Source organism: Eubalaena glacialis, chromosome 16 (genome assembly GCF_028564815.1).
Source record: "Eubalaena glacialis isolate mEubGla1 chromosome 16, mEubGla1.1.hap2.+ XY, whole genome shotgun sequence".
Lineage (NCBI taxonomy): Eukaryota > Metazoa > Chordata > Mammalia > Artiodactyla > Balaenidae > Eubalaena > Eubalaena glacialis.
The window spans coordinates 71,974,960-72,000,588 of record NC_083731.1 but is presented as its reverse complement, the minus strand read 5'-3'; the positions used below and the strand labels follow the sequence as shown (position 1 = coordinate 72,000,588).

General features: G+C 43.3%; 1 protein-coding gene across 4 annotated transcripts in view; it reads left to right on the top strand.

The window, feature by feature from the left end:
- CAB39L (calcium binding protein 39 like) overlaps positions 1-2,094 on the top strand; it is a 95,089-nt gene extending 92,995 nt beyond the window's left edge. For all 4 annotated transcript variants that reach the window (XM_061170667.1, XM_061170666.1, XM_061170665.1 and 1 more), the window contains one exon: positions 718-2,094. In XM_061170667.1, coding sequence (XP_061026650.1) covers positions 718-897 — 180 coding nt within the window. In that variant the 3' untranslated portion in view covers positions 898-2,094. The remainder of the gene's footprint in view (positions 1-717) is intronic.
- The last annotated feature ends 23,535 nt before the right edge of the window (positions 2,095-25,629 follow it).

The following is a 25,629-nucleotide window of genomic DNA, read 5'->3' as shown; positions in this document are numbered from 1 at the left end:
TGAAAGCACAGAGTCTTAACCACTGGACCACCAGGGAAGTCCCAGCATTATAGTTTTGAGTTATTGTGTCCTGTTATTATAGTTGTTACTGTCTTTTATAGTACAGCTGAGTTATTAGCCCAGGATCATGGTTTCAACTAGGAGTGCACATAAGAATCTTTGTGGAACTTTATAAAAATACAGAAAGCCAGACCTCCCCTCTAGATCTACTGAACTGGAGTCTCTGGGAGGTGGGACCTAGGCAGTTATAAATTTTAAAGCTCCACATACATAAGAAAATAATAACATTGGTGACCTCCAGGGAGAGGAGGTGAGAGGGGGACTTTTCACATTTGTCCTTTTTGAATTTTGAGCCAGATGAATATATTAAGTATATTCAATATATTCAATATATTTTATATTTTATATATATGGTTATATATTTATATATTATCTATTTCATTATATATAATTATATATATTTATTTAATTTTATAATCACATATTTAGTTATAATGGTAATTTAAAATATATGATTAAATATATAATTTAAATATATTTGTATATTCTCTGTAGAAAATGGATATGAATGGGGAATTACGCATTTTCCTCAATAAGGAAGTAAAATCTGGGGCTTTCTGTATTTTACTAACACACGTAACAAATGAGACTCAGGTGGGATCCGTGTTTTCCCTGATGTGCATTCCTTGTCCTAGGTGTTTGCTTCTCATGTTTCAGGTGTTTGTGGCCAGTCCTCACAAAACACAGCCTATTGTGGAGATTCTACTAAAAAACCAACCCAAACTCATCGAGTTTCTGAGCAGCTTCCAAAAAGAAAGGACGGACGATGAGCAGTTCACCGATGAGAAGAACTACTTGATTAAACAGATTCGAGACTTGAAGAAAACGGCGCCTTGAAGTCTCACCCAGTTTCCTGCCACCGTCACTGTCTCATTTGTTCAGTTTGTACAAAAAGTGTCATTTCAAAAAGTAGTCATTCTTGGGAAGGCTTTGGAGGTGGCTATTTTTTTCTCAATTCATTGTTCAGGGTAGATGGAATATAAATGTCTGAAAGAAAAAATTTAATTTAGAATAATATATTCATCTTAATCGAGTCTGTGATTATTTATGTGAAATCAGAGCCATTGTTTTAGACATTGATAAAAGCAATTTTAACCCTTTCTTGATGAAGGGCAACAAGGCTGTGGGCTTGCAGACCTGAGCCCTCGGTCACCACGAGCCACCAAGTAGTAGGAGCCCAAAGAATGGGCGTCACTGAGTCCTCGAAGAGGATTAAATTCTCAGCATGGGGCACTGGGAATGGGGGCAAGACGCACGAAACTGTTTTGCCTATCTGTACTTGGACAAACAAATTTCTCAAGGCACCAAGAAAATAAGATCCATGTTTTCAGTCATTACGTATTCTGTTCCCTGCCCATATCTTTTAACTGTAATCATTCATTCCTAACTTCCTAGGGAATTGATGCCCACCTTTCTGCTTACTGCCCCACGTTCCACCCCAATGGATCTCCTCAGCATAACCAACTCATGGTACACGCACACACACACACTCCCCCACTCTGACCAGGTTAGCATGGGACCAACTAAGTCCAAACAGGATGGACTAACAAGGGTCACGGGCGTAGAGGACCCACAGGGTAGGACCTGCTCACTTGAGAACTTGGAATAGATGGGTAAGAACCACAGCCCTAGTGACAGTCACTGCTGTTTCCCACAGACTTCTGTCGGGTTAGTGAATGTTTGGAATATTTCATTCATGCTTCTCATTATGGGAAAAAAGTTTTGTGGTGAAAGTGTGTTTTAGAGTAGGAATCATTGCATTGAGATGCCTAGCATGTGCAAAACCATGGGTCCAGAGGGTTGCACAGGCCTTTATAAATAAGGGAACGTTGCCATTGGAAGTGCAAATGATTAAATGCATGAAAAAAATCCTCAAAGGACTAAAAATTTTTTTCACTTTATTTTCTAATAAGCTGTCGTTCTAATTTCACATCAAATTCCTCAGTGAAAAGGTAGAAAACTTATAAAAATGTTGGTCTCAAATACTCTCTTGCATACTAGGATGGTTAAGGAATTAATTTGTGTTTTTTAAAAAGGCCATGGTTTGTTTTCAGACATCAAGTGTATAAAACGGAATTTTAAGCTATATTTACAAGACATTAAAGGTACAATTGTTAATCTGTATTTTTTTCATAATTCTGTTTCCAAATCATGAGTTATTGCCTTCCATAGGAATCTTCACTTTTTACAACATTGGGTACTGTGTTCTTCAACCAGATATTTCTCCACCCAGAGAGGGAAAGATCCCTCTCCAGGATCAGTGCCCTTGTAGATGTAGCATCTGAAGAATCACCTGGTGCGGTTTCATCCTTCTTGGCTGTGTCTTTCCGTGCCCAGCGTCAGATCCTGAGGCAGATGCTGCAGGGCCTGCAGGACCTTCTTGCAGCAGCTCTGGCCAGTGCCGGGCCGTCTGATGACCTTCATTCTTCAGTCACTGAGGTCAGATTATTTTTATAACATTCCCCGACAGTCCATAGTCTCTTCAAATTTGACTTTTCTGATTTTGTTTATTTGTTTAAGAGAGATGAGTGTAAATATTTTTTTAAAAAAAGAAGGCGGCGCAATAATGACCATTGGAAATGTATTTCATTGCTTAAATACTGTTCCACACATCATGGGACACATGTTTTCAGTTGGAAAGCAAGGCCTTGTTATAATTCTTTTTTATTTTATTTTTTTTTTTTACGTGGATGACCACAACAAAAGCAACAATGATTGCAATTACCAAACATGAAACACACTCATACTATGTCATAATATTGACATTCAGTCCAGTAATCCTCCACTGTAACAGCTCCTTTACTTTGCAGTGAAAATTGATTTGTATATTCTTTGCCTCTGAGTCCTTGTGGGATTTTTTCTTTTTTTAAATTCAAACAGAAAGTCACAAAAATTATACTCATCCTCATCAGTTCACTCAGTCCCATGTAATTAATTTTTTTTTTTTCATCTTGATCTTTTGTTAGCACTTCTATGAGCTCATCAGTTTTTCATTAGAGTTCTGAAAATGCTTATTCATTCAGTTCAGCAGTACAGTCAGGTACCAGAAACCTGTACTTGTCAGAGTCTTTTCCATGAATTTCCTGAAGATGAAACCCTTTTATAGGAACATATTTACAAAAGCATCAGAGTACACCCAGAACTGTCTGTAAATGACAAAAGACTTAAAAATGACCACGGTTAAAGATTTGATGAAAGTTCATAATAATGCAGTTGACAAGAAAATTAGTTATTTCTGAGATATACATTTTAAAGTAATAACTAGGATTATGACTTATAACATTATACCAGAACATATAAGATTTTTAGAAATTTCATGTAATGTCTGAAACATTTATATTAACATATTTCCATACAAATAACCCAATGAAAGTTTAGTATTAGTTGTTTTGTTTGTTTGTTTATACTGCAGGTTCTTATTAGTCATCAATTTTATACACATCAGTGTATACATGTCAATCCCAGTCGCCCAATTCAGCACACCACCATCCCCACCCCACCGCAGTTTTCCCCCCTTGGTGTCCATATGTCTGTTCTCTACATCTGTGTCTCAACTTCTGCCCTGCAAACCGGCTCATCTGTACCATTTTTCTAGGTTCCACATACGTGCGTTAATATACGATATTTGTTTTTCTCTTTCTGACTTACTTCACTCTGTATGACAGTCTCTAGATCCATCCACGTCTCAACAAATGACTCAATTTCGTTCCTTTTTATGGCTGAGTAATATTCCATTGTATATATGTACCACATCTTCTTTATCCATTCGTCTGTCGATGGGCATTTAGGTTGCTTCCATGACCTGGCTATTGTAAATAGTGCTGCAATGAACATTCGGGTGCATGTGTCTTTTTGAATTACGGTTTTCTCTGGGTATATGCCCAGTAGTGGGATTGCTGGGTCATATGGTAATTCTATTTTTAGTTTTTTAAGGAACCTCCATATTGTTCTCCATAGTGGCTGTATCAATTTACATTCCCACCAACAGTGCAAGCGGGTTCCCTTTAATCCACACCCTCTCCAGCATTTGTTGTTTGTAGATTTTCTGATGATGCCCATTCTAACTGGTGTGAGGTGATACCTCATTGTAGTTTTGATTTGCATTTCTCTAATAATTAGTGATGTTGAGCATCTTTTCATGTGCTTCGTGGCCATCTGTATGTCTTCTTGGGAGAAATGTCTATTTAGGTCTTCTGCCCATTTTTGGATTGGGGTGTTTGTTTCTTTAATATTGAGCTGAATGAGCTGTTTATATATTTTGGAGATTAATCCTTTGTCTGTTGATTCGTTTGCAAATATTTTCTCCCATTCTGAGGGTTGTCTTTTCGTCTTGTTTATGGTTTCCTTTGCTGTGCAAAAGCTTTGAAGTTTCATTAGGTCCCATTTGTTTATTTTTGTTTTTATTTCCATTACTCTAGGAGGTGGATCAAAAAAGATCTTGCTGTGATTTATGTCAAAGAGTGTTCTTCCTATGTTTTCCTCTAAGAGTTTTATAGTGTCCAGTCTTACATTTAGGTCTCGAATCCATTTTGAGTTTATTTTTGTGTATGGTGTTAGGGAGTATTCTAATTTCATTCTTTTACATGTAGCTGTCCAGTTTTCCCAGCACCACTTATTGAAGAGACTGTCTTTTCTCCATTGTATATCTTTGCCTCCTTTGTCATAGATTAGTTGACCATAGGTGCATGGGTTTATCTCTGGGCTTTCTATCTTGTTCCATTGATCTATGTTTCTGTTTTTGTGCCAGTACCATATTGTCTTGATTACTGTAGCTTTGTAGTATAGTCTGAAGTCAGGGAGTCTGATTCCTCCAGCTCCGTTTTTTTCCCTCAAGATCGCTTTGGCTATTCAGGGTCTTTTGTGTCTCCATACAAATTTTAAGATGATTTGTTCTAGCTCCGTAAAAAATGCCACTGGTAATTTGATAGGGATTGCATTGAATCTGTAGATTGCTTTGGGTAGTATATTCATTTTCACAATGTTCATTCTTCCAATCCAAGAACATGGTATATCTCTCCATCTGTTGGTATCATCTTTAATTTCTTTCATCAGTGTCTTATAGTTTTCTGCATACAGGTCTTTTGTCTCCCTAGGTAGGTTTATTCCTAGGTATTTTATTCTTTTTGTTGCAGTGGTAAATGGGAGTGTTTCCTTAATTTCTCTTTCAGATTTTTCACCATTAGTGTATAGGAATGCAAGAGATTTCTGTGCATTAATTTTGTATCCTGCAACTTTACCATATTCATTAATTAGCTCTAGCAGTTTTCTGGTGGCAGTTTTAGGATTCTCTATGTATAGTATCATGTCATCTGCAAACAGTGACAGTTTTACTTCTTCTTTTCCAATTTGTATTCCTTTTCTTTCTTTTTCTTCTCTGATTGCCGTGGCTAGGACTTCCAGAACTATGTTGAATAATAGTGGTGAGAGTGGACATCCTTGTCTCGTTCCTGATCTTAGAGGAAATGCTTTCAGTTTTTCACCGTTGAGAATGATGTTTGCTGTGGGTTTGTCATATATGGCCTTTATTATGTTGAGGTAGGTTCCCTCTATGCCCACTTTCTGGAGAGTTTTTATCATAAATGGGTGTTGAATTTTGTCAAAAGCTTTTTCTGCATCTATTGACATGATCATATGGTTTTTATTCTTCAATTTGTTAATATGGTGTATCACATTAATTGATTTGCATATATTGAAGAATCCTTGCATCCCTGGGATAAATCCCACTTGATCGTGGTGTATGATCCTTTTAATGTGTTGTTGGATTCTGTTTGATAGTATTTTGTTGAGGATTTTTGCATCTATATTCATCAGTGATATTGGTCTGTAATTTTCTTTTTTTGTAGTGTCTTTGTCTGGTTTTGGTATCAGGGTGATGGTGGCCTCATAGAATGAGTTTGGGAGTGTTCCTTCCTCTGCAATTTTTTGGAAGAGTTTGAGAAGGATAGGTGTTAGCTCTTCTCTAAATGTTTGATAGAATTCACCTGTGAAGCCATCTGGTCCTGGACTTTTGTTTGTTGGAAGATTTTTAATCACAGTTTCAATTTCATTACTTGTGATTGGTCTGTTCATATTTTCTGCTTCTTCCTGGTTCAGTCTTGGAAGGTAATACCTTTCTAAGAATTTGTCCATTTCTTCCAGGTTGTCCATTTTATTGGCATAAAGTTGCTTGTAGTAGTCTCTTAGGATGCTTTGTATTTCTGCGGTGTCTGTTGTAACTTCTCCTTTTTCATTTCTGATTTTATTGATTTGAGTCCTCTCCCTCTTTTTCTTGATGAGTCTGGCTAATGGCTTATCAATTTTGTTTATCTTCTCAAAGAACCAGCTTTTAGTTTTATTGATCTTTGCTATTGTTTTCTTTGTTTCTATTTCATTTATTTCCGCTCTGATCTTTATGATTTCTTTCCTTCTGATAACTTTGGGTTTTGTTTGTTCTTCTTTCTCTAGTTTCTTTAGGTGTAAGGTTAGATTGTTTACTTGAGATTTTTCTTGTTTCTTTAGGTAGGCTTGTATAGCTATAAACTTCCCTCTTAGAACTGCTTTTGCTGCATCCCATAGGTTTTGGGTTGTCGTGTTTTCATTGTCATTTGTCTCTAGGTATTTTTTGATTTCCTCTTTGATTTCTTCAGTGATCTCTTGGTTATTTAGTAACGTATTGTTTAGCCTCCATGTGTTTGTGTTTTTTACGTTTTTTCCCCTGTAATTCATTTCTAATCTCATAGCGTTGTGGTCAGAAAAGATGCTTGATATGATTTCAATTTTCTTAAATTTACTGAGGCTTGATTTGTGACCCAAGATGTGATCTATCCTGGAGAATGTTCCATGCGCACTTGAGAAGAACGTGTAATCTGCTGTTTTTGGATGGAATGTCCTATAAATATCAATTAAATCTGTCTGGTCTATTGTGTCATTTAAAGCTTCTGTTTCCTTATTTATTTTCATTTTGGATGATCTGTCCATTGGTGTAAGTGAGGTGTTAAAGTCCCCCACTATTATTGTGTTACTGTCAATTTCCTCTTTTATAGCTGTTAGCAGTTGCCTTATGTAATGAGGTGCTCCTATGTTGGGTGCATATATATTTATAATTGTTATATCTTCTTCTTGGATTGATCCCTTGATCATTATGTAGTGTCCTTCCTTGTCTCTTGTAACATTCTTTGTTTTAAAGTCTATTTTATCTGATATGAGTATTGCTACTCCAGCTTTCTTTTGATTTCCATTTGCATGGAATATCTTTTTCCATCCCCTCACTTTCAGTCTGTATGTGTCCCTAGGTCTAAAGTGGGTCTCTTGTAGACAGCATATATATGGGTCTTGTTTTTGTATCCATTCAGCAAGCCTGTGTCTTTTGGCTGGAGCATTTAATCCATTCACGTTTAAGGTAATTATCGATATGTATGTTCCTATGACCATTTTCTTAATTGTTTTGGGTTTGTTTTTGTAGGTCCTTTTCTTCTCTTGTGTTTCCCACTTAGAGAAGTTCCTTTAACATTTGTTGTAGAGCTGGTTTGGTGGTGCTGAATTCTCTTAGCTTTTGCTTGTCTGTAAAGCTTTTGATTTCTCCATCAAATCTAAATGAGATCCTTGCCGGGTAGAGTAATCTTGGTTGTAGGTTCTTCCCTTTCATCACTTTAAGTATATCATGCCACTCCCTTCTGGCTTGTAGAGTTTCTGCTGAGAAATCAGCTGTTAACCTTATGGGAGTTCCCTTGTATATTATTTGTCGTTTTTCCCTTGCTGCTTTCAATAATTTTTCTTTGTCTTTAGTTTCTGCCAGTTTGATTACTATGTGTCTCGGCGTGCTTCTCCTTGGGTTTATCCTGTATGGGACTCTCTGCACTTCCTGGACTTGGGTGGCTATTTCCTTTCCCATGTTAGGGAAGTTTTTGACTATAATCTCTTCAAATATTTTCTCTGGTCCTTTCTCTCTCTCTTCTCCTTCTGGGACCCCTATAATGCGAATGTTGTTGCGTTTAATGTTGTCCCAGAGGTCTCTTAGGCTGTCTTCATTTCTTTTCATTCTTTTTTCTTTAGTCTGTTCCGCAGCAGTGAATTCCACCATTCTGTCTTCCAGGTCACTTATCCGTTCTTCTGCCTCAGTTATTCTACTATTGATTCCTTCTAGTGTAGTTTTCATTTCAGTTATTGTATTGGTCATCTCTGTTTGTTTGTTCTTTAATTCTTCTAGGTCTTTGTTAATCATTTCTTGCATCTTCTCAATCTTTGCCTCCATTCTTATTCCAAGGTCCTGGATCATCTTCAGTATCATTATTCTTAATTCTTTTTCTGGAAGATTGCCTATCTCCACTTCATTTAGTTGTTTTTCTGGGGTTTTTTCTTGTTCCTTCATCTGGTATATAGCCCTCTGCCTTTTCATCTTGTCTATCTTTCTGTAAATGTGGTTTCTGTTCCACAGGCTGCAGGACTGTAGTTTTTCTTGCTTCTGCTGTCTGCCCTCTGGTGGTTGAGGCTATCTAAGAGGCTTGATGGGAGGCTCTGGAGGTGGGTAGAGCTGACTGTTGCTGTGGCGGTCAGAGCTCCGTAAAACTTTAATCCACTTGACTGTTGATGGGTGGGGCTGGGTTCCCTCCCTGTTGGTTGTTTTGCCTGAGGCAACCCAACACTGGAGCCTACCCAGGCTCTTTGGTGGGGCTAATGGCAGACTCTGGGAGGGCTCACGCCAAGGAGTACTTCCCAGAACCTCCGCTGCCAGTGTCCTTGTCCCCACGGTGAAACAGAGCCAGCCCCTGCCTCTGCAGGAGACCCCCCAACACCAGCAGTTATGTCTGGTTCAGTCTCCCCCAGGGTCCCGATGCACACACTATTTTGTGTGTGCCCTCCAAGAGTGGGGTCTCTGTTTCCCCCAGTCCTGTCGAAGTCCTGCAATCAATTCCCACTAGGCTTCAAAGTCTGATTCTCTATGAATTCCTCCTCCCGTTGCCGGACCCCCGGGTTGGGAAGCCTGACGTGGGGCTCAGAACGTTCACTCCAGTGGGTGGACTTCTGTGGTATAAGTGCTCGCCAGTCTGTGAGTCACCCACCCAGCAGTTATGGGATTTGATTTTACTCTGATTGCGCCCCTCCTACCGTCTCACTGTGGCTTCTCCTCTGTCCTTGGACGTGGGGTTTCCTCCTTGGTGAAGTCCAGTGTCTTCCTGTCGATGATTGTCCAGCAGCCAGTTGTGATTCTGGTGCTCTCGCAAGAGGGAGTGAGAGCACGTCCTTCTACTCGGCCATCTTCTATAATTCTTTTTTGATAAATAAAAACATATTTTATTTCCTCCGAGCTTGAATTAGCTCGTTCCTAGCAATCCCTTATCCTAGTTTAGTACCTCACAAACAAAACTAGTCTAAAAGGCCATAAATGAAGTAGCTGGGATTTTGCTGTGATACAAATTTGTAGATTATTAACGTGAAAGAGGGAGCAAGAAGCTCACAGTTAAAATATGTTTGCATAAAAGTCACTGTAAATATTGTGAGAATTGAGTTTTGAAAAAGTCATATTTAATAAGCTATTTCAAAAGCACACATTTAAATAAAGACTGACTAAATGAAAAGGTGCCACATATTCCTTGGTCGGTTTCATTCCTCTGCATGTCCCGCCTCTGTGTTCTTGTCACTGCTCCAAACAGGGAAAGCCCCAGGCGGAGGGCACCCCAGGCTGCCCAGAGGCCCCATGCCCACTTCCCCTGTCCTTGGCTGTCCCATCCTCCCAGTGAGGCTCACTGCCATTGACCAAGAAGGGCCGCCTGTCAGGCAGTATAGAAACACTTCACGTTATTGATGCTTCACCACAGCCAGAGTCATTCCCATTTTATATTTGAAGAAACTGAGGCTCTAAGCAGTTTATCCCAGACAGTGTGGACTAGACTTGGGGTACAAAGCCACGGTGGCCGGAGGCCAAGCTCCTGCTCTTATTCGTTTTTTCATCCTCAAGGCTGTGAACGAGGGGAGGTCCTGGGGGTGGGGAATTATGTCGTGCCCTCCCCCACTGCTGCCTGGTAGGCTCCCGGGGGTGAAGGTCCTAGAATGAAGCCAGGATGGATTGAAATCATAATGTTCTTGGACGAGGCTCTGGCTAAAGCCAGGCATCTGCCCAAATGTTAGGATTATTACCCTGGGAGAAAAGGCCGAGAGGCACTCAGCCCTTGAGCAAGTGTTCTGACTGCCAGCCTCTGTGGGTTCTCGTCCTGGAGGGCTCTGGGGAGCAGTGTATGCTGAGGAGGGGCAGCAAGCTTTCCAAAGCCTCTGTCGCCAGCCACACTGGTTGGTCTGTGTGAGACGCAGCTGCTCTGAGCCATAGTGCTGTCTGGAAACTACGCAGGACTTGAAAGTGATTGTAATAAAGTGAAGGAAAATGAAATTCAAAAATCACTAGGATTTTTTTTTTTAATATGAAAAGATAGTTGTTTCAAAATAGGTTTACAGATCTTTCTAGTCTACTATACTAGAGGAAATTAAGATTTATATCTTTTACTTTTTTTTTCTGTTTTATCCAAAAGAATGTTGTACGTATGGCATGTACATCTTTTCATGCGTGTTTTTTCAGGAAGGTGTTGGCTATTTTAATGAGGGCCCATAGTTAGATAAAGGCTGGAAACAAAAAGAGACCTGGAAAAGCTAGACTTAGTCTTTCTAAGAAGATCGAAAAGACAGAAGATGGCTGTGAACAAGGATGTGATTTTGTTTTTGACATACAGAAAGCGCTGTTATGTGACTACCGTAATTAAAGCAAAGTATGACAAAATGATCAGCCTGGCCAGCACTAAGCCTCTTCAGAGACCCTGTCGTATCACTCTTCACTTTATGGATGAGAGCACTGGATCACAGAAAGGGTGAGTAACTTCTCCAGGTCCAACAGCTGGCAGCAGAGCCAGGATTGAGGGCCAGTCTGACTCCAGAGCCCATGTCTTTGGAAACTAGGCTGCATGTCTGAGCCGCCTCCCGCCAGGCCTGCTCTTCGACTCCACCCCAGGGGCAGACACCTCATTCATCATGGCCCCCAAGGAAAGGAGGAAATACTGGATTCCACCTAAAGGATAACTCAATAGAAAGATTTCAAAAGCTAGTTTCATTTCAGGGGGTAACTTTGCTCCATGTGGTTGTCTGGTGTTGGAAGATCAAATTAGACCTATGCATGGTTATCCCATCTTGAATTTCTGTATCATTTTGAGCAATCTCTTGACTCTACACAGGTGTTAATTCCAAACCACTCTTCTGCATCTGCTTCTGTTTTCCTGACTGACTTTTGCAGTTGGACATAATATCAGCTTAGATTTCCTGATAGATTGGTTGCTGCCCAGCCAGCCGTGCCTCCATTTCAGATTCCTCAGCGGCCCAGCACCACGGGGCTACCACAAGGCAGACGTTCTGATGCATGTACAAACGATCCTGTTGAGATCACCAAGTCCCTCATCACTCCCTCCCAGGGGGAGGGTGTACAATTACCAATACCCTGAAAGTCACAGAACCATACAAAAAGTCCCAGTCCCTTTACCATCATTTAATTCAATATCGATTGTAATTTAATCACTGCCCTGTGAGCCATCTATGTTACGTGAAAGCTGTGATCGCAGGGGCCTTTTGGAAGAACATGTTGTTGTAATATACATTAATAATTTATCCATTAGCGAAGGTTGAAAAAATGAGTTCCCCTCATTTTAGTTCTGAAATTTAAAGCCTAGATAAAGCAACCAAAATCTTTATTTATTCAACCAACATTCACTGAACTCACTCTCTGTGCCCGTCAGGGGTTGATCCACAGAGTTACTGTAGGGGTCAGACCTATGTGCTGTGGGGGCTGGGTAAGTAGCCTTCGTAAGCCTGTCCCCTGCGTCTGGCACTGGGCCTGAGTCAGCAGGGAAGGGAAGATAGATTGAAGTGGGCGCCCATGAGGACAGCTGGAATCCATGGATATGATCTGGAACCCACACCGCCTTCCCGGCCTGCCAGCCTCCACCTCCGACGCCGTGGCTGACTGTAAGACCGCACAACTCACTGTACAGCTCCCCCAGCTGAGCCCAGATTTGGAGCAGCTGACGGAGGAGGGGCAGGGGGGCTGAGGCCCCAGCGGCAGGGTGAGCCAGCAGGCCTGCGGCAACATCCTGCGCTGTGATGGCCCCGACCTTCCCGGGGAAAGTGTGGCTGCCACCTCATTTCCACTTGCAACACTGCCAACTTTCTCTTGACCCCAGCCCTAATTCATCACCGTGCAGGAGAGGAAACTGGGAACGTGTTCCAGCTAAATGGACACATCCCAAACCCACCACTTACGTGTTGCACTGGAGGAGGTGTTTCCACATCCTCTTAATGTCTTTCCCCCCTTGAAGACCTCTGGCTGTTTTTTCCTCTTAAGCGACATGAGAGGTTTGTGCGGTGTCGATGGACCCATGCAGACATTGGGGACAGCTACGCCTGGACTTAATCCCAGCTCCACTACAAGTGTTTGATCTTGAGAATCACTGACCTTCAGTTTCCTACCTGTAAAATGAGGCAAAAAGAGGAGCTGCCTCACAGGGAATCAATGAGGCAAAGTCTGTGATGTGCCGGCCCAGGGGACGCTCCCATGTTGAGCTCCCTCAGCTACCCTGCGGGGCTCGCAGCCAGTGGGAGAGGGAATTCCACTCCAGTGTGGAATCTGGGCGGAAGGGGCCATGAGCATGAAGCACGTGTGCCCAGAGACTGACAGGTGTGTGCCCTGAGTGTTGGGCGTGTGGACACGTGGAGGGAGCCGGGAGGAGAGCCTTCAATGCCACCCAAAGGATCTCGGGCCATCATGGAGGCAGCTGGCCTTTCAGCAGGAAGTGACATGCATCCTGCCTGTCAGAGCAAGGTCGGTCAGGAGGAGAGTGGCCTGGCATGGGGAGCGCTGAGTGGGGGGATGCAAGACAGTGAGGACCCTCTAAGAACATCTATGGCCGAGCTGGTGCCTGCTCTGAGAAGGCCCTGTTCTGGGTGCTTCACAAATACTAAACTCAAACCTTAGAACCACCTGTGAGGCATGTGCTCTTATTATCCTGACTTTACAAGTGTGGAAACCGAGGCGCAGAGAGGGTCACTGGCCCGATTGTCCACTGATCCCATGGCGGGGCAGGATTCAAACCCAGGGCTCAGAGGCAGGAGTTTTAGAACCTGTGAGATACTTAGGACTTAACACTGACTGGGCTTAGTTCCACAATACATGCACCCCAATGTTCACTGCAGCACTAGTTACAATAGCCGGGACACATCACTTTTAAAAGATCAGGGCGAGTGTGGACTCAGGGCCACTGTGCCTAAGCTTCTCTGCTCTCCATCAAAGAACTTCCACCTTCCTTTTGTGGCCCCTCTCACTTTTGCCCCCAGTACTCAGCAAGTTTTCTTGCAACAAATGATTAGTTCTTCTCTTCTGACTTGTGGGGCTCCCTGGCACAGCACAGCTCTTGCCCACCTGAACCCCATCCCTGCTTCATCTCAGCTCTGCATGGGCTTCGCTCTTCCCACTCGTGGAAGGGAGGCAGCTCAGGGACCACCAGTGGGGGCCCTCTTGAGACACTTCCGCTTGGATTCAGAAGCACACTCCTACCTCTTTACTGTTAACTCCTTACAGATGCAGCCAGCGGTTTCTGGGCGCTTCTCTCAGCAGGTGCCTCCTACTGGCTTCTCCACTACGGTTTCAGGACAAACCACCACGGAACTGCCTCAGCCTCTTCCCAGTCCTCCCCCCTCCCCCTTCTGTCTAGAAATCACTTTGGTTTATCATCAGGAACTGAGCAGGTCCAAGACCCAGGCTTCTGCTTCAGCCCAGGCCAGTACTCTTTCTTTGAGGTGAAAGCCTTAAAATGTAGCTCCCTGGCCCTTGATGGGAAGCAATGTGGAGTGAATAAGCATGTTTTAATTTAGGCAGGCTAGTTTGGGATACCTTTAAAAGAAAAAAACAAGACAAAACCAGATATAAAGGTGTCTGGCAAGATTAGAATCAGAGTACGTGATGTGCTTCTAAAAATTAGTTTCAGTGAGTCCCAGGGACTAATTAAGGTTTACTTTTAAAAGCGTCCCCTTGGTACGCAGCCACCTCCTGCATGCTGTGCATGTTATTGGGACTCGTATATAGGAAATGGTATGTGAGGATCCAAACAGGACTCAGTGCTGCCATTCTCCTTGTCGTCGCTGATCTTCATCACTAGACCCAGCAACCCTCACCCCTCCCTGCCACCTTCCCTGCACCTTTCAGTTACAGAGGCAAATGGGCCTCTGGCCACAGAATATAAAGTCTTGGGCTGTTAGAAGAGCCCCCTCCTCTTTGCCTGCTCTTTCCTGTCCCTTCCTTGAATACTCTCCCCCATTAGTGATGCTGGGAAACACACAGGACAGGCAAAGCAACTATTTAAAACCTTGTAACTGGGGCCTTGCCCCTCCTCCCCTCACTTGTTCCTTCCATCCTGTTCCTCCTTTCTTCTTCCTTCAATGCCCTTCCCACCCACAGGGAATTTTCCTATAACTGTGAACTTTGCTGGTGCAGAGGAACACCTATTTTTTTTGGACCACAGACACCCAGCATTTCTTAAACCTCCCCAAAATTAAAAGAAAAAAAAAAAAAGAGTCCTTATTGGCCTGGTTGTTCAAAGGATAAGAACAGCTTTATCCTACTCAGTACCAAACCCACTTCAGTACCCTTACTGAGGCCATGAGAGCCTAGGGGTTTCTGCCCAGGACAGGAGCCATGGCATGTTGGCAGAGACCAAACGGGGACCAGGAAAAGGTGTGATGTTCCCTTCCCACACCGCCTCCAACCTCTGTCAGCAATGAGCTGCCCTGAACAGTGGCAGGAACTCCCCCTCTGCACAGTAGCTGGTCAGGGTTGAGTGCAGTCCTGGGGGCCAGGGGATAGCATGCCCAGCTGTGTCAGCTGAGAGGATCTGTGCACATCTTAGAGGAATGAGAAGCCCACGCACCGCAATGAAGAGTAGCCCCCGCTCACCGCAACTAGAGAAAGCCCGTGCGCAGCAACGAAGATGGGACGCAACAAAGCCCAACGCAGCCAAAAACAAAAAAACAAAAAACAAGTCAGGGTTCAGAACCTAAGAAAGATGTCACTATTTGCAGCCTGGTTTAGTGCAGTGGTTCTCAAAGTGTGAACCATTTTGTTTTAATTTCTAATACAGTACAGTAAATGTTGATAGATTTAACTCAAACAGATCTTTTGGGTCTTTAATAATTTTCGAGAGTGTAAAGAGGCCCTGAGACCAAAAATCAGAGAACCTCTGGTTTAGCGGAAGGACTGTACATTTTGGAACGAAGTGGTCTTTGTTCTGTCTCCTCTGTCACCCACTAACTGCGTAACCCAAGCCAAGTTATTTCAACTCTCTGGTCTTCCACTTTCTATGGATTAGGCTAATTGCCCTTATAATTATCTGCTCAAGAATGTTTCCCTGATTATGTCTGTGGGGTTGGTTTCACATCCTCAGAGCCTAGCACAGCACATGGCATGATACAGGACGGGGTCTCAATAAATAATTACGAATTGATTGGCGGGCCGAGTGAGACGATTAAGTAGGGTAATACGTGTAAAGTGCTGCTGAGGTACCTGGCACACGGCAGATGTCACAGGTGCTCAGTAGATGTCAGATCGCTTCCTCACCATCAGTGCTGTCATCCACTGTACCCCCCAGGAGAGAAAATGCACAGTTTGTCTAAGTAAAGTGAATAGCTAAAGCGCCGGTTCTCAGCGTGCGGTTCCCAACAGCAGCAGCAGCAGCTCCTGGGAAGCTGTCAGAGAGACAAATTATTTGGCTCTAATACTAGACCCACCGAATCATAAACTCTGGAGGTGGCGCGCACGGATCTGTGTTAAATATTATTGGAACGTACTGAAAGGGAGGCGGGGTGGGGGAGGGGGGTTAGGAGGTTGAAAGGCTGAGTCCCAGCGCAGCAGGTCCAGCCCGGGGACCCCCCGTCCCCCGCACAGCCCTCCCAACCCCCCTCGCTTCCCCGCCGTCAGGAGGAGGGGCGCTGCGACTCCAGCCGGGACTCTGGGCCTCCCCCTCCACGATTCCCCCGGGACGCGCAGGGCGGGGCCCCCTCCCCACCCACACTGGGCCTAGCGAGACGGTGGGAGGGCAGGGGCGGGATGAAGGACCAAAATTCCCCAGACTAGGATGCTGCGCAGCTCTTCCTAAACAGGAAGACGAGGCAATTTGGTCCAGATAGTCAGAAGTGCCCGGTAACCAGCTTCGCCTCTCTGGGCACCTTTTTGGGGTTCACCAACCCCATCTCCAACCCCATCTCCCAGCCTGGAGGTCGGGCCAGGGAGCCACAGGTGGGAGCCTCCGGTGCTCTGGCGCCCTCTAGCGGCCATCGGCTCTAAAGCCAACTCTCAGCTCTTCCTCCTGCCTCTCTCCCCAGCGCCCCGGGGCTGCCCTGGTCTTGGGCACCTGCCAGCCTGATTCCATTCCTCCTCTCCCTCTAAGTGCAATGAAGTGCCCTACAGAGGTTTAGGATCTCTTGGAGAAGGTCTTTTAGTCAATACACTTTAACCCTGAGAAGGTCGTTTCTAGAATAAACCTGAAATACTGTATTTTTTCTCCATGTGTTTCCAAGGAGAAACCGCCCAGTGTGTGCTGGGTCCCTCGCTGAGAGCAGTCTCTGGGCATCCTGTCCTCCCTCTTACGGCGTCCTGGCTTGTTAGGCAGGGAAGGCTCCCAGCGCCGATGCCTGGGCCTCTCTGAGGGACGCTGACATGTGGGATCACGATGGCTCCTGGGAAAGTGGAGAGAGTGAGGGCTGGGCATCTGGTCTGCATCAGACCCCAGCGCTGCCCCTACCGGCTGTGTGACCTGGAAACATTCCCTGACCTCTCTGTGCCTAGCTTTCCAACCGTGACAGAGGATTGCTGTGCTTGGCACACAGGAGGCCCTCGACCAGAGGAAAAAGCCAGTCTCCCCAAAGAACCACTCCTCTTACATGCCCAAAGCAAAAGGCATGTGCCACACATCGCAGAGCTGATCCTTGACCAGCAGGGCAAGGGCAATCCAGCAGCTCCTCCCGTCCCTGCCTGAGGTCTTTCCCTCCTCAGTGAGAGTGACTCGCAGCAGGTCTCAGCATCCCAGGAAGTCTGAACTGAGCTTTTGTGACTTGGGGGAGTTCCCTGTTCCACACAACTTGGTTTCCAGATCGTTCCAACAAGGAACAAGAGCACCTGCTCAGTGTTTCAGCTGCAAGGTCCTCCCTTTACAAATTGCCCCATCACTTTGGGGCTGGGAGATGTGAACCCCACATGACCATCTGACTGATGACTTCAGGGGAATCGTGCCCGCCCACCACTGCACTCCGCATGCCACCTCCTAGAAGAGGGGTTAGTGATCCATGGCCACGTGCAGTTTTATCGGAACACAGCCCCGGCCACTACTGTAACCACATGTGTGAGAAGCAGAGGATCCCGAGTGCCTGGACCCCTGTCACCCAGAAAGCAGAAGTCAGGGCAACAAACAGAAGAGGAGAAGGTACCTGTAGATCATATATCAGAAAGCAGAAGTCAGGGCAACAAACAGAACAGGAGAAGGTACCTGTAGATCATATATCTGATAAGGGGTAAACACCAAAACATGTAAAGAACTCCTACAATTCAACAGCAAAAAATCAAGCAATCCAATTGAAAAACAGGCAAAGGAACGGAATAGACATTTTTCCCAAGAAGACATACAGATGGCCAACAGGTACATGAAAAGATGCTCAACATCACTCATCATCAGGGAAATGCAAATCAAAACCACAATAAGATACCTCACACCTGTCAGGATGGCTGTCATCAAGTAGACAAGAGATAACATAAAATAAAAAGGACTGTCCTTTGTATACGAAGGCAGTAGTCCCAGCCCTTCAGCCTCATTAACGCAGATCCTTTTAGATGTGTGTTTTACTCTGATCCAGCCACGCACTTTCACCTGGTTCCTCTCAGGGACACGGGTGTACGATTTGAAAGGGACCAGCTTCTTTACTGGCTTGTGGTCCCAGAAGAGGGAGGGGGACCAGGTGGTGATGAGTGACCCTCATGAAACATTCTAACCCATGTCTTTATCGCCACCAGAAGACCCCTTCCTCCACACTTTTAAGAAGCTGGAACTTCATCCTTTATCTTGGCCCTCACACTTCTGTACACTACTAAATGACACTATTTTATTTTTTTTAACCTTATAAGGATGCATCCTCTTCTGGAATCCCTCTAATCACAAAGTCTCACTCTCAAGTTCTTGAAAATGAGGGCGGTCCCTGAAAGGCAGGTAAAGCAACCGAGGACAAAAGAAAATCATAAATCGTTTATCAGTCAGAAGAACTTTGCTAAAGATACTGAAGCCATAATTTAAGCCTCATTAGGTGCAAAGCAACCAGAATAAAAGATTCAAATGTGTTTTGAGCTGAATGGAAATTCTAAAGTTGAGGAAAAGGAGATAAATGGTCTGCAAGTCTTAAATAGTAGGATATGTATACAGACCTCAAAAGCCTTTTTTTTTTTTTTTTTGCATGAGCTTGCCTAAATAGGACTGTGCTGTTGATAACACTTCCTGGTATTTCCCTGTGAAACCAGAACCGTTATCTTGCTGACTGAGCTAACGGGGGTCACAGGATTTAAGGGTGCTTATTGAATCAAAGAAGGTCATGGGATTTAAGGCCGCTGATAGATCTAACAGTGGTCACGGGATTTTAGGAGGCTGCTTGATCATACAGGGGTCACAGGATTTAAGGGGGCTATTTTAATCAAAAAGGGTCACGTGATATAAGGGAACTTAATGAATCAACAAGGGTCACTCGATTTAAGGGGGCTGATAAATCAAAGGGGGTCTCAGTATTTAAGGGGCCTGTTTGATCTACAGGGGTCACAGGATTTGAGGGGGCTGATTGATCGAACGGTTTTGTCAAGAAGAATTGCTCATGCACAGTTTTAGCTTTCTCTTTTAAATGTCACAACTGAATCAATCAAGTCCAGAGAGATTTTATGTGTTTACAGTTTAAGGAATCTACAGGGGAATCCTTTATTCTGTCTTCAATGAAAGGTCCATTCAAAAAAAATAAACTTTCTAAAATGTTGATTTTCCATCTCTGGCTCACAACATCGTATTTATAACTTTGTGTTTCTTTTGACTTAGAAAACTAGAGCTCTCTCTTCTTGGAAACACATGGAGAAAAATACAGTATTTCAGGTTCATTCTAGAAACCACCTTCTCAGGGTCAAGGTGTATTGACTAAAAGAGCTTCTTTCTCCAAGAGATTCTAAACCTCTGTAGGGCACTTCATTGTGCTTAAAGGGAGAGGAAGAACAAAATCAGGCTGGCAGGTGCCCAAGGCCAGTGCAGCCCCCAGGGCTGGGGAGGGAGGCAGGAGGAAGGGCTAAGAGTTGGCCTTAGAGCGAACGGCCGCTAGAGGGCGCCGGAGCACCGGCGGATCCCCCCCGCAGCTCCCGGCCAGACATCCAGGCTGGGAAATGGGGATGGAGGAACCCCAAGGACGTGCCCAGAGAGGAGGGGTTGGTAACCGGGCGCTTCTCACTCTCTAGCCCAAATTGCCTCGCCTCACACAGAGGACAGAGGTCTGCCCCTTCAGCATCCGATGGGGCACTTCCAGCCTGGTCAGGTGGCCCAGTGGCTGGACAGCCTCACAGGCTGTCTGCGGTGTGACTGCCCTTTGCTTCTCCAGAGGCAGGACTCTGGACCCAGAAATACCTGGCTTGACTCTTGGGCTTGCAGTTTGCAAGCTGTAGGCCTGCGTGGGTGCTGGCATCTGGAAAACGGGGCTGGTGGTCCTGAACGTGGAGCCTGTAAAAGCGGTGGTATTTTGGTGGGTGGGCTGTGCTCATACCTGTGCCCTTCCTCTCCGAGTTTTCCCCCAACTTCCTTCTTCCCTTTCCATCTGAGCCTCCCCCTCCTGTCCCCACGCCCCTCCCCTCAGCAGAAGGTTCTCGCTTATCCATCTGTTGTACAGTCATTGATCCCAGCCTTTACGTCAAAAGTTATGTTAGGTGCTGGGATCAAGGAGAAGTTTCCGACTTTTGAAGTTTCAGGCTTGAGAGGCAGAGTGAGTGGAGCCGGGTCACGTGACTAGATGCCCGCCACCTGCCCTAAATCCGGGGCACCTGACGTTTAACGCCCGGGGTGGGGCGAGGAAGGGAACGGACAAAAGGCCCTGCAAGTGACTGAGCGCCCAGCGCCCCGCCGCCCGCAATGGAGCCCAGGTCCCTACGGAGCCCGAACTCCCTGCACGGCCTCTCTTGCATCCATCCGCCCTAGCTGAGTTGCCTGGGAGCCAGAGGGGAGGGCGGCGCGACGCGGAGCCAGCCCACGGCCGCTCGGCCGCTGCGCTACGACGGACCGCGCCCGCTGAGGCCCCGGCCGCCCCTGGGGACTCGGGCCAGGTAAGCTGGCCCGGACCCTGCACCGCCCGCGGGGGCGGCGGGGGGGTCGTGAGGCCAACTTTCGAGTCGCAGGGGTTCGCTCGGAGCTGCGACTGCTCTTTAGGAAGAGCTGCCCCGTAGCACCTTAGTCCAGAGGAATTTGGGTCCCTCATCTCGCCCCTGACCTCCGCCCGGCTTGCTTGGGCCCCGGGGTGGGGGTGGAAACCTGCGCGTCCTGGGGGGAATCGGGGAGGGGGAGGTGCAGAGCCCCTCCTCCTGACGGCGGGGAAGGGGCGGGGGCGTGTCTGTGCGGGGTCCTGGGGCGGGACCCGCTGCGGCGGGACTCCGCCTCCTAACCTCCCCTCCCCCCGCTTACAGTGGGTTCCAATAATGTTTAATTGCCTCTCGCGCTCTCGGGCTTAAAACTCATCCACAGGCTAGCAGGTCTCCTGATTTAGCCAAGTGCCTCTGCGCTCCTTCCGCTATTAGATAAAATACCAGGGAGGAGGGGACGGGGGATGGGTGCCTCAGCCGACTAAAGAGGTTGGACCCGCGCTGTCACAGACGCCCGGGGACCCTTAGGGTGGTCGAGAACAACAATTACTTGTAAATGGAATTATTTTATTTCTTTCAAATATTTTGTTACTATTGCATATAATGCAACTGGCTTTTGTATGTTGGTTCTATGTCCTGCAACTTTATTGAATTTATTTTCTACCATATTGGGGGGGAGGAGAGGTCGTATATAAGATCATGTTTTCTGAAAACAGAGGATGCTTTACTTTTCCCTCTCCATTTTGGATGCCTTTTTATTTCTTATTTTTGTGTCATATTGCTCTGCTTAGGACTTCAGTACTGTCTTTAATAATAGTGAGTGTGGATACCCTTATCTTGTTCCTGATTAAAAGGGAAAAGCTTTGAATTTTTCACCATTCAGGGTTACAAGGTACAGTACAAGGTTAGTTGTGGTTGTGTATTATATGGTCTTATTTTGAGGCATGCTTCTTCTGTTCCCAATTTTTTGAGAGCTTTTGTCATAAAAATGTTTTGAATTTTGTCAATTGCTTTTTCTGCATCTATTGAAAGGATCATATATTCATTCTTTTAGCAATGTGTATCACCCTTATTGATTTATTTAGACTTTTGCTGAGAATTTTTGCATTTATGTTCATCAGGCATATCAGCCTATAGATTTATTTTCTTGTAGTGTTCCTTATCTGGCTTTGGTGTCAGAGTAATGCTGAACTCATAAAATGAGCTTGGGAGTCTTCCCTCCTCCTCAATTTTTTTGGAAGAGTTTGAGAATGATTGGTGTTAATTATTTTTTTATAGATTTAAAATTTTTATTTTATTTTTATTTATTTATTTTTAGTTGCATTGGGTCTTCGTTGCTGCACGCAGGCTTTCTCCAGTTGCAGCGAGCGGGGGCTACTCTTTGTTGTGGTGCGTGGGCTTCTCACTGCGGTGGCTTCTCTTGTTGTGGAGCACGGGCTCTAGGTGCGCGGGCTTCAGTAGTTGTGGCTTTCCGGCTCTAGAGTTCTGGCTCAGTAGTTGTGGTGCGTGGGCTTCTCACTGCGGTGGCTTCTCTTGTTGTGGAGCACGGGCTCTAGGTGCGCGGGCTTCGGTAGTTGTGGCTTTCCGGCTCTAGAGTTCAGGCTCAGTAGTTGTGGTGCATGGGCTTAGTTGCTCCATGGCATGTGGGATCTTCCCGGATCAGGGCTCGAACCCGTGTCCCCTGCATTGGCAGGCGGATTCTTCCCCACTACGCCACCGGGGAAGTCCAGTTTTTTAATGTTTGGTAGAATTCACCAGTGAAACCATCTGGTCTTGGGCTTTTCTTTGTCGGGAGGTTTATGTTTGTTGTTTCAATGTGCTCATTTATTATTGGTCTGTTCAGACTTTCTCTTCATGATTCAGTCTTGGTAGGTTCATGCTTTGGGAATTTATTTATTATAATTTATCTCATTTGTTGGTATGTAATTGTTAATAATATACTCTTATGGTCCTTTGTATTTCTTTGATGTCTCCTCTTCCATTTATCAGATTTTTTGACTTCTCTTTTTTCCTTGGTTAGTCTAGCTAAAAGTTTGTCAGTTTGCTTTATTTTTTAAAACCAACTCTTAGCTTAATTTTTTTTTCCAGTCTCTTTATCCATTGTTTATCCTCTAATCTTTTCTCTTTCCTTTCTTCTAATCTTGTGCTTAATTCTTTATTTTCCTACTTTCTTGATGTGTAAAGTTAGGTTGTTTTTGAAAACTTTCATTTTTTAAAATGTAGGCACATAAGAACTACTGTTGATGTATTCCCTAAATTGTGGTATTTTGTATTTATATTTTTTCAAGATACTGTCTAATTTCTCTTTTGATTTCTACTTTGACCCACTGGTTATTCAGGAGTGTGTTGTTTAATTTCCATGTATTTGTAAAATTTCCAGATTTTTCTCCTATTGATTTCTAGTTCCATATTGTGGTTGGAAAGCTTTGAGATAAGATTTTAGTCTTAAATGTGTTAAAGTTGGCTTTTTGGCCCAGGAATGACATATCCTTGGGAATGTTTTATGTGCCCTTGAAAAGACTGTGTTTTCTGGTGCCCTTGGATGGCATGTTCTGTATATATCCGTTAGGTTTACTTTTCTAAAGTGTTGTGCAGGTCAATGTTTTCTCATGATTTTTCTGCCTGGATGATCTATCCACATTTACAAATGGGGTACTGAAGTACCCTGTTACTTTATTGCTTTTTCTGTATGTAGTTTTGTTAATATTTGCTTTAAATGTCTACATGTTCCAGTGTTGGGTGCATATTTATACTTGTAATATTCTCTTGATAATTTGACTCCTTTATCACTGTAGAGTAACATTGTCTCGTGACTGATTTTGATTGAAAATATGTATTATCTAAGTATAGGTACTCCTGCTCTCTTTTGGGTTGCCATTTGCATGGAATATATTTTTACATCCTCTCACTTTAACCTATATATGTCCTTAAAGTTAAATTGAGTCTCTTGTAGACAGCATATTGTAGGTTCTTTTTAAAATTATTTTTTTATTTTTTATTTTGGCCACGCCATGCTGCCTGCAGGATCCTTGTTCCCCGACCAGGGATTGAACTCAGGTACCCGGCAGTGAAACCACTAGAACACCAGGGAATTCCCTGTAGGTTCTTTTTTAAAATTAATTCAACCACTTTGTGTCATTTAATTGGAGAATTTCATCTGTTAATGTTTAAGTTAATTGTTGATAAGGACTCTCATTATTTTCTGTTTGTTGTTGTTGTTGTAGTTCCTTTGTATTTTTTTTTGATGTGATATGAATTAATTCTTTTTAAAGAAAAAGGATTAATCTTTTGTGTAACTACAATAGATTTTTTTTTCTTTGTAGTTTCCATGAAACATATATAAAGTATCTTGTATGTAAAATATATTTAAGTTAATAACTAATCTTTAATTTCATAAAATAACATTTCATTAAATAATTAATAATTTCTATCTTATGTACATTTTATATATTTTTTCATATTTTATGTAAACAATAAATTATCTATCCCCAGAAAAATATTTGTATGTGTGTATATATATGTATACACATGCACATATACACACAAATATACACACAAATATATACATACACATATGCATATTGGTATATTTTTCTCTCTATATAAGATTTCTTATTATATTTAAGGAAATCGATTTTTCCTTTTCTTCGAATCTGTATTATCTATATAAGGAGTTCATGATAATTTTATTCATATAGGCTTTTCACATGTGTTGTTAGATTTATTTTTATTTTATACTTTAAAAATTGCAGCCTCCCTTTTAACATACCTGGTAACTGCTTGCGATGTGTCTATATGAACTGTGTACTACATGCTTATGTTATAGTCTTTAAAATATTTTATTGTCTTATTTTCTGTAAGAAATTTCCACTTGTTCTTTGGGCTTACTAGATATATATCCATATGCTCTGCAAATGGAGATAATTTTAATCCTTCTTTTCCAGTGGTAATTTTTTTTTTTACTAATACCTCAAAGTGTTAAGTAAGTTAGGTGTTCATGTCTCCTAGTGATCTTTCTGACAATTAGAGGAAATTAATCTATTATTTCTCTATAGGTGAACTAGTGTTGTGGGTATGCGACATTTCTTTGAGTACATATGCATTAATATCTTCTTTATTTCTATAATTTTTACCTGTAATATTCTACCATGCTACTTTATTTGCATCTATCAAGTTGGTCACATGCCTTTCCTAAATTTGTAAGCTGATTAGTTATATTAATATACTTCCTAACAACCAAAACATTGGAGTCCTGGCATAGGATTCACTTAATCTTGCTATAAAGTTTTTTCCTAAGTTAGGTTTATTAAGGTATTATTCATTTATTTATTTAAGTTTTATTGAGATATAATCGACATACAGCACTGTATCCAAGTTTAAGGTGTACAGCATAAGGATTTGACATACAGACATCATGAAATGATTATCCCAATCAGTTTAGTGAGCATTCATCTCATATAGATACAAAATTAAAGAAATAGCAAAAAATTTTGTGATAACTCTTAGGATGTACGCTCTTAACAACTTTCATATATAACATACAGCAGTGTTAATTATATTTATCATGTTGTACATTACATCCCTAGTACTTATTTATCTTGTAACTGGAAGTTTGTAACTTTTGGCTGCCTTCGTCCAATTCCTTCTCCACGCACACACTGCCTCTGGTAAGGACAAATCTCTTTTCCTGTGAGTTTGTTTTTGAACTATAATTGACCTACAACACTGGTAGTTCCAGTTGCCCAACACAGTGATTTGATATTTCTATACACTTCAAAATGATCAACACAGTAAGTCGGTTTATGATATGTCACCATACAAAGATATTACATAGTTACTGACTATATTTCCCAAATCTCATACCCAAAACTGTTTTATATTTGCATCTGGAAGTTTGTACCTCTTGATCTCATTCACCTATTTCTTTCCTCCTCCCACTCCCCTCTCCTCTGGCAACCACCTGTTTTTTCCTCTGTATTTACAAATCTGTTTCTGTTTTGTTATATGTTCATTTGCTTTGTTTTTTAGATTACACAAATAATTGAAATCATACAGTTATTGTTTTTCTCGGTCTGACTTATTTTCACTTAGCATAGTACCCTCTAGGTCTCGTCATGTTGTCTCAGATAGCAAGATTTCATTCTTTTCTATGGCTA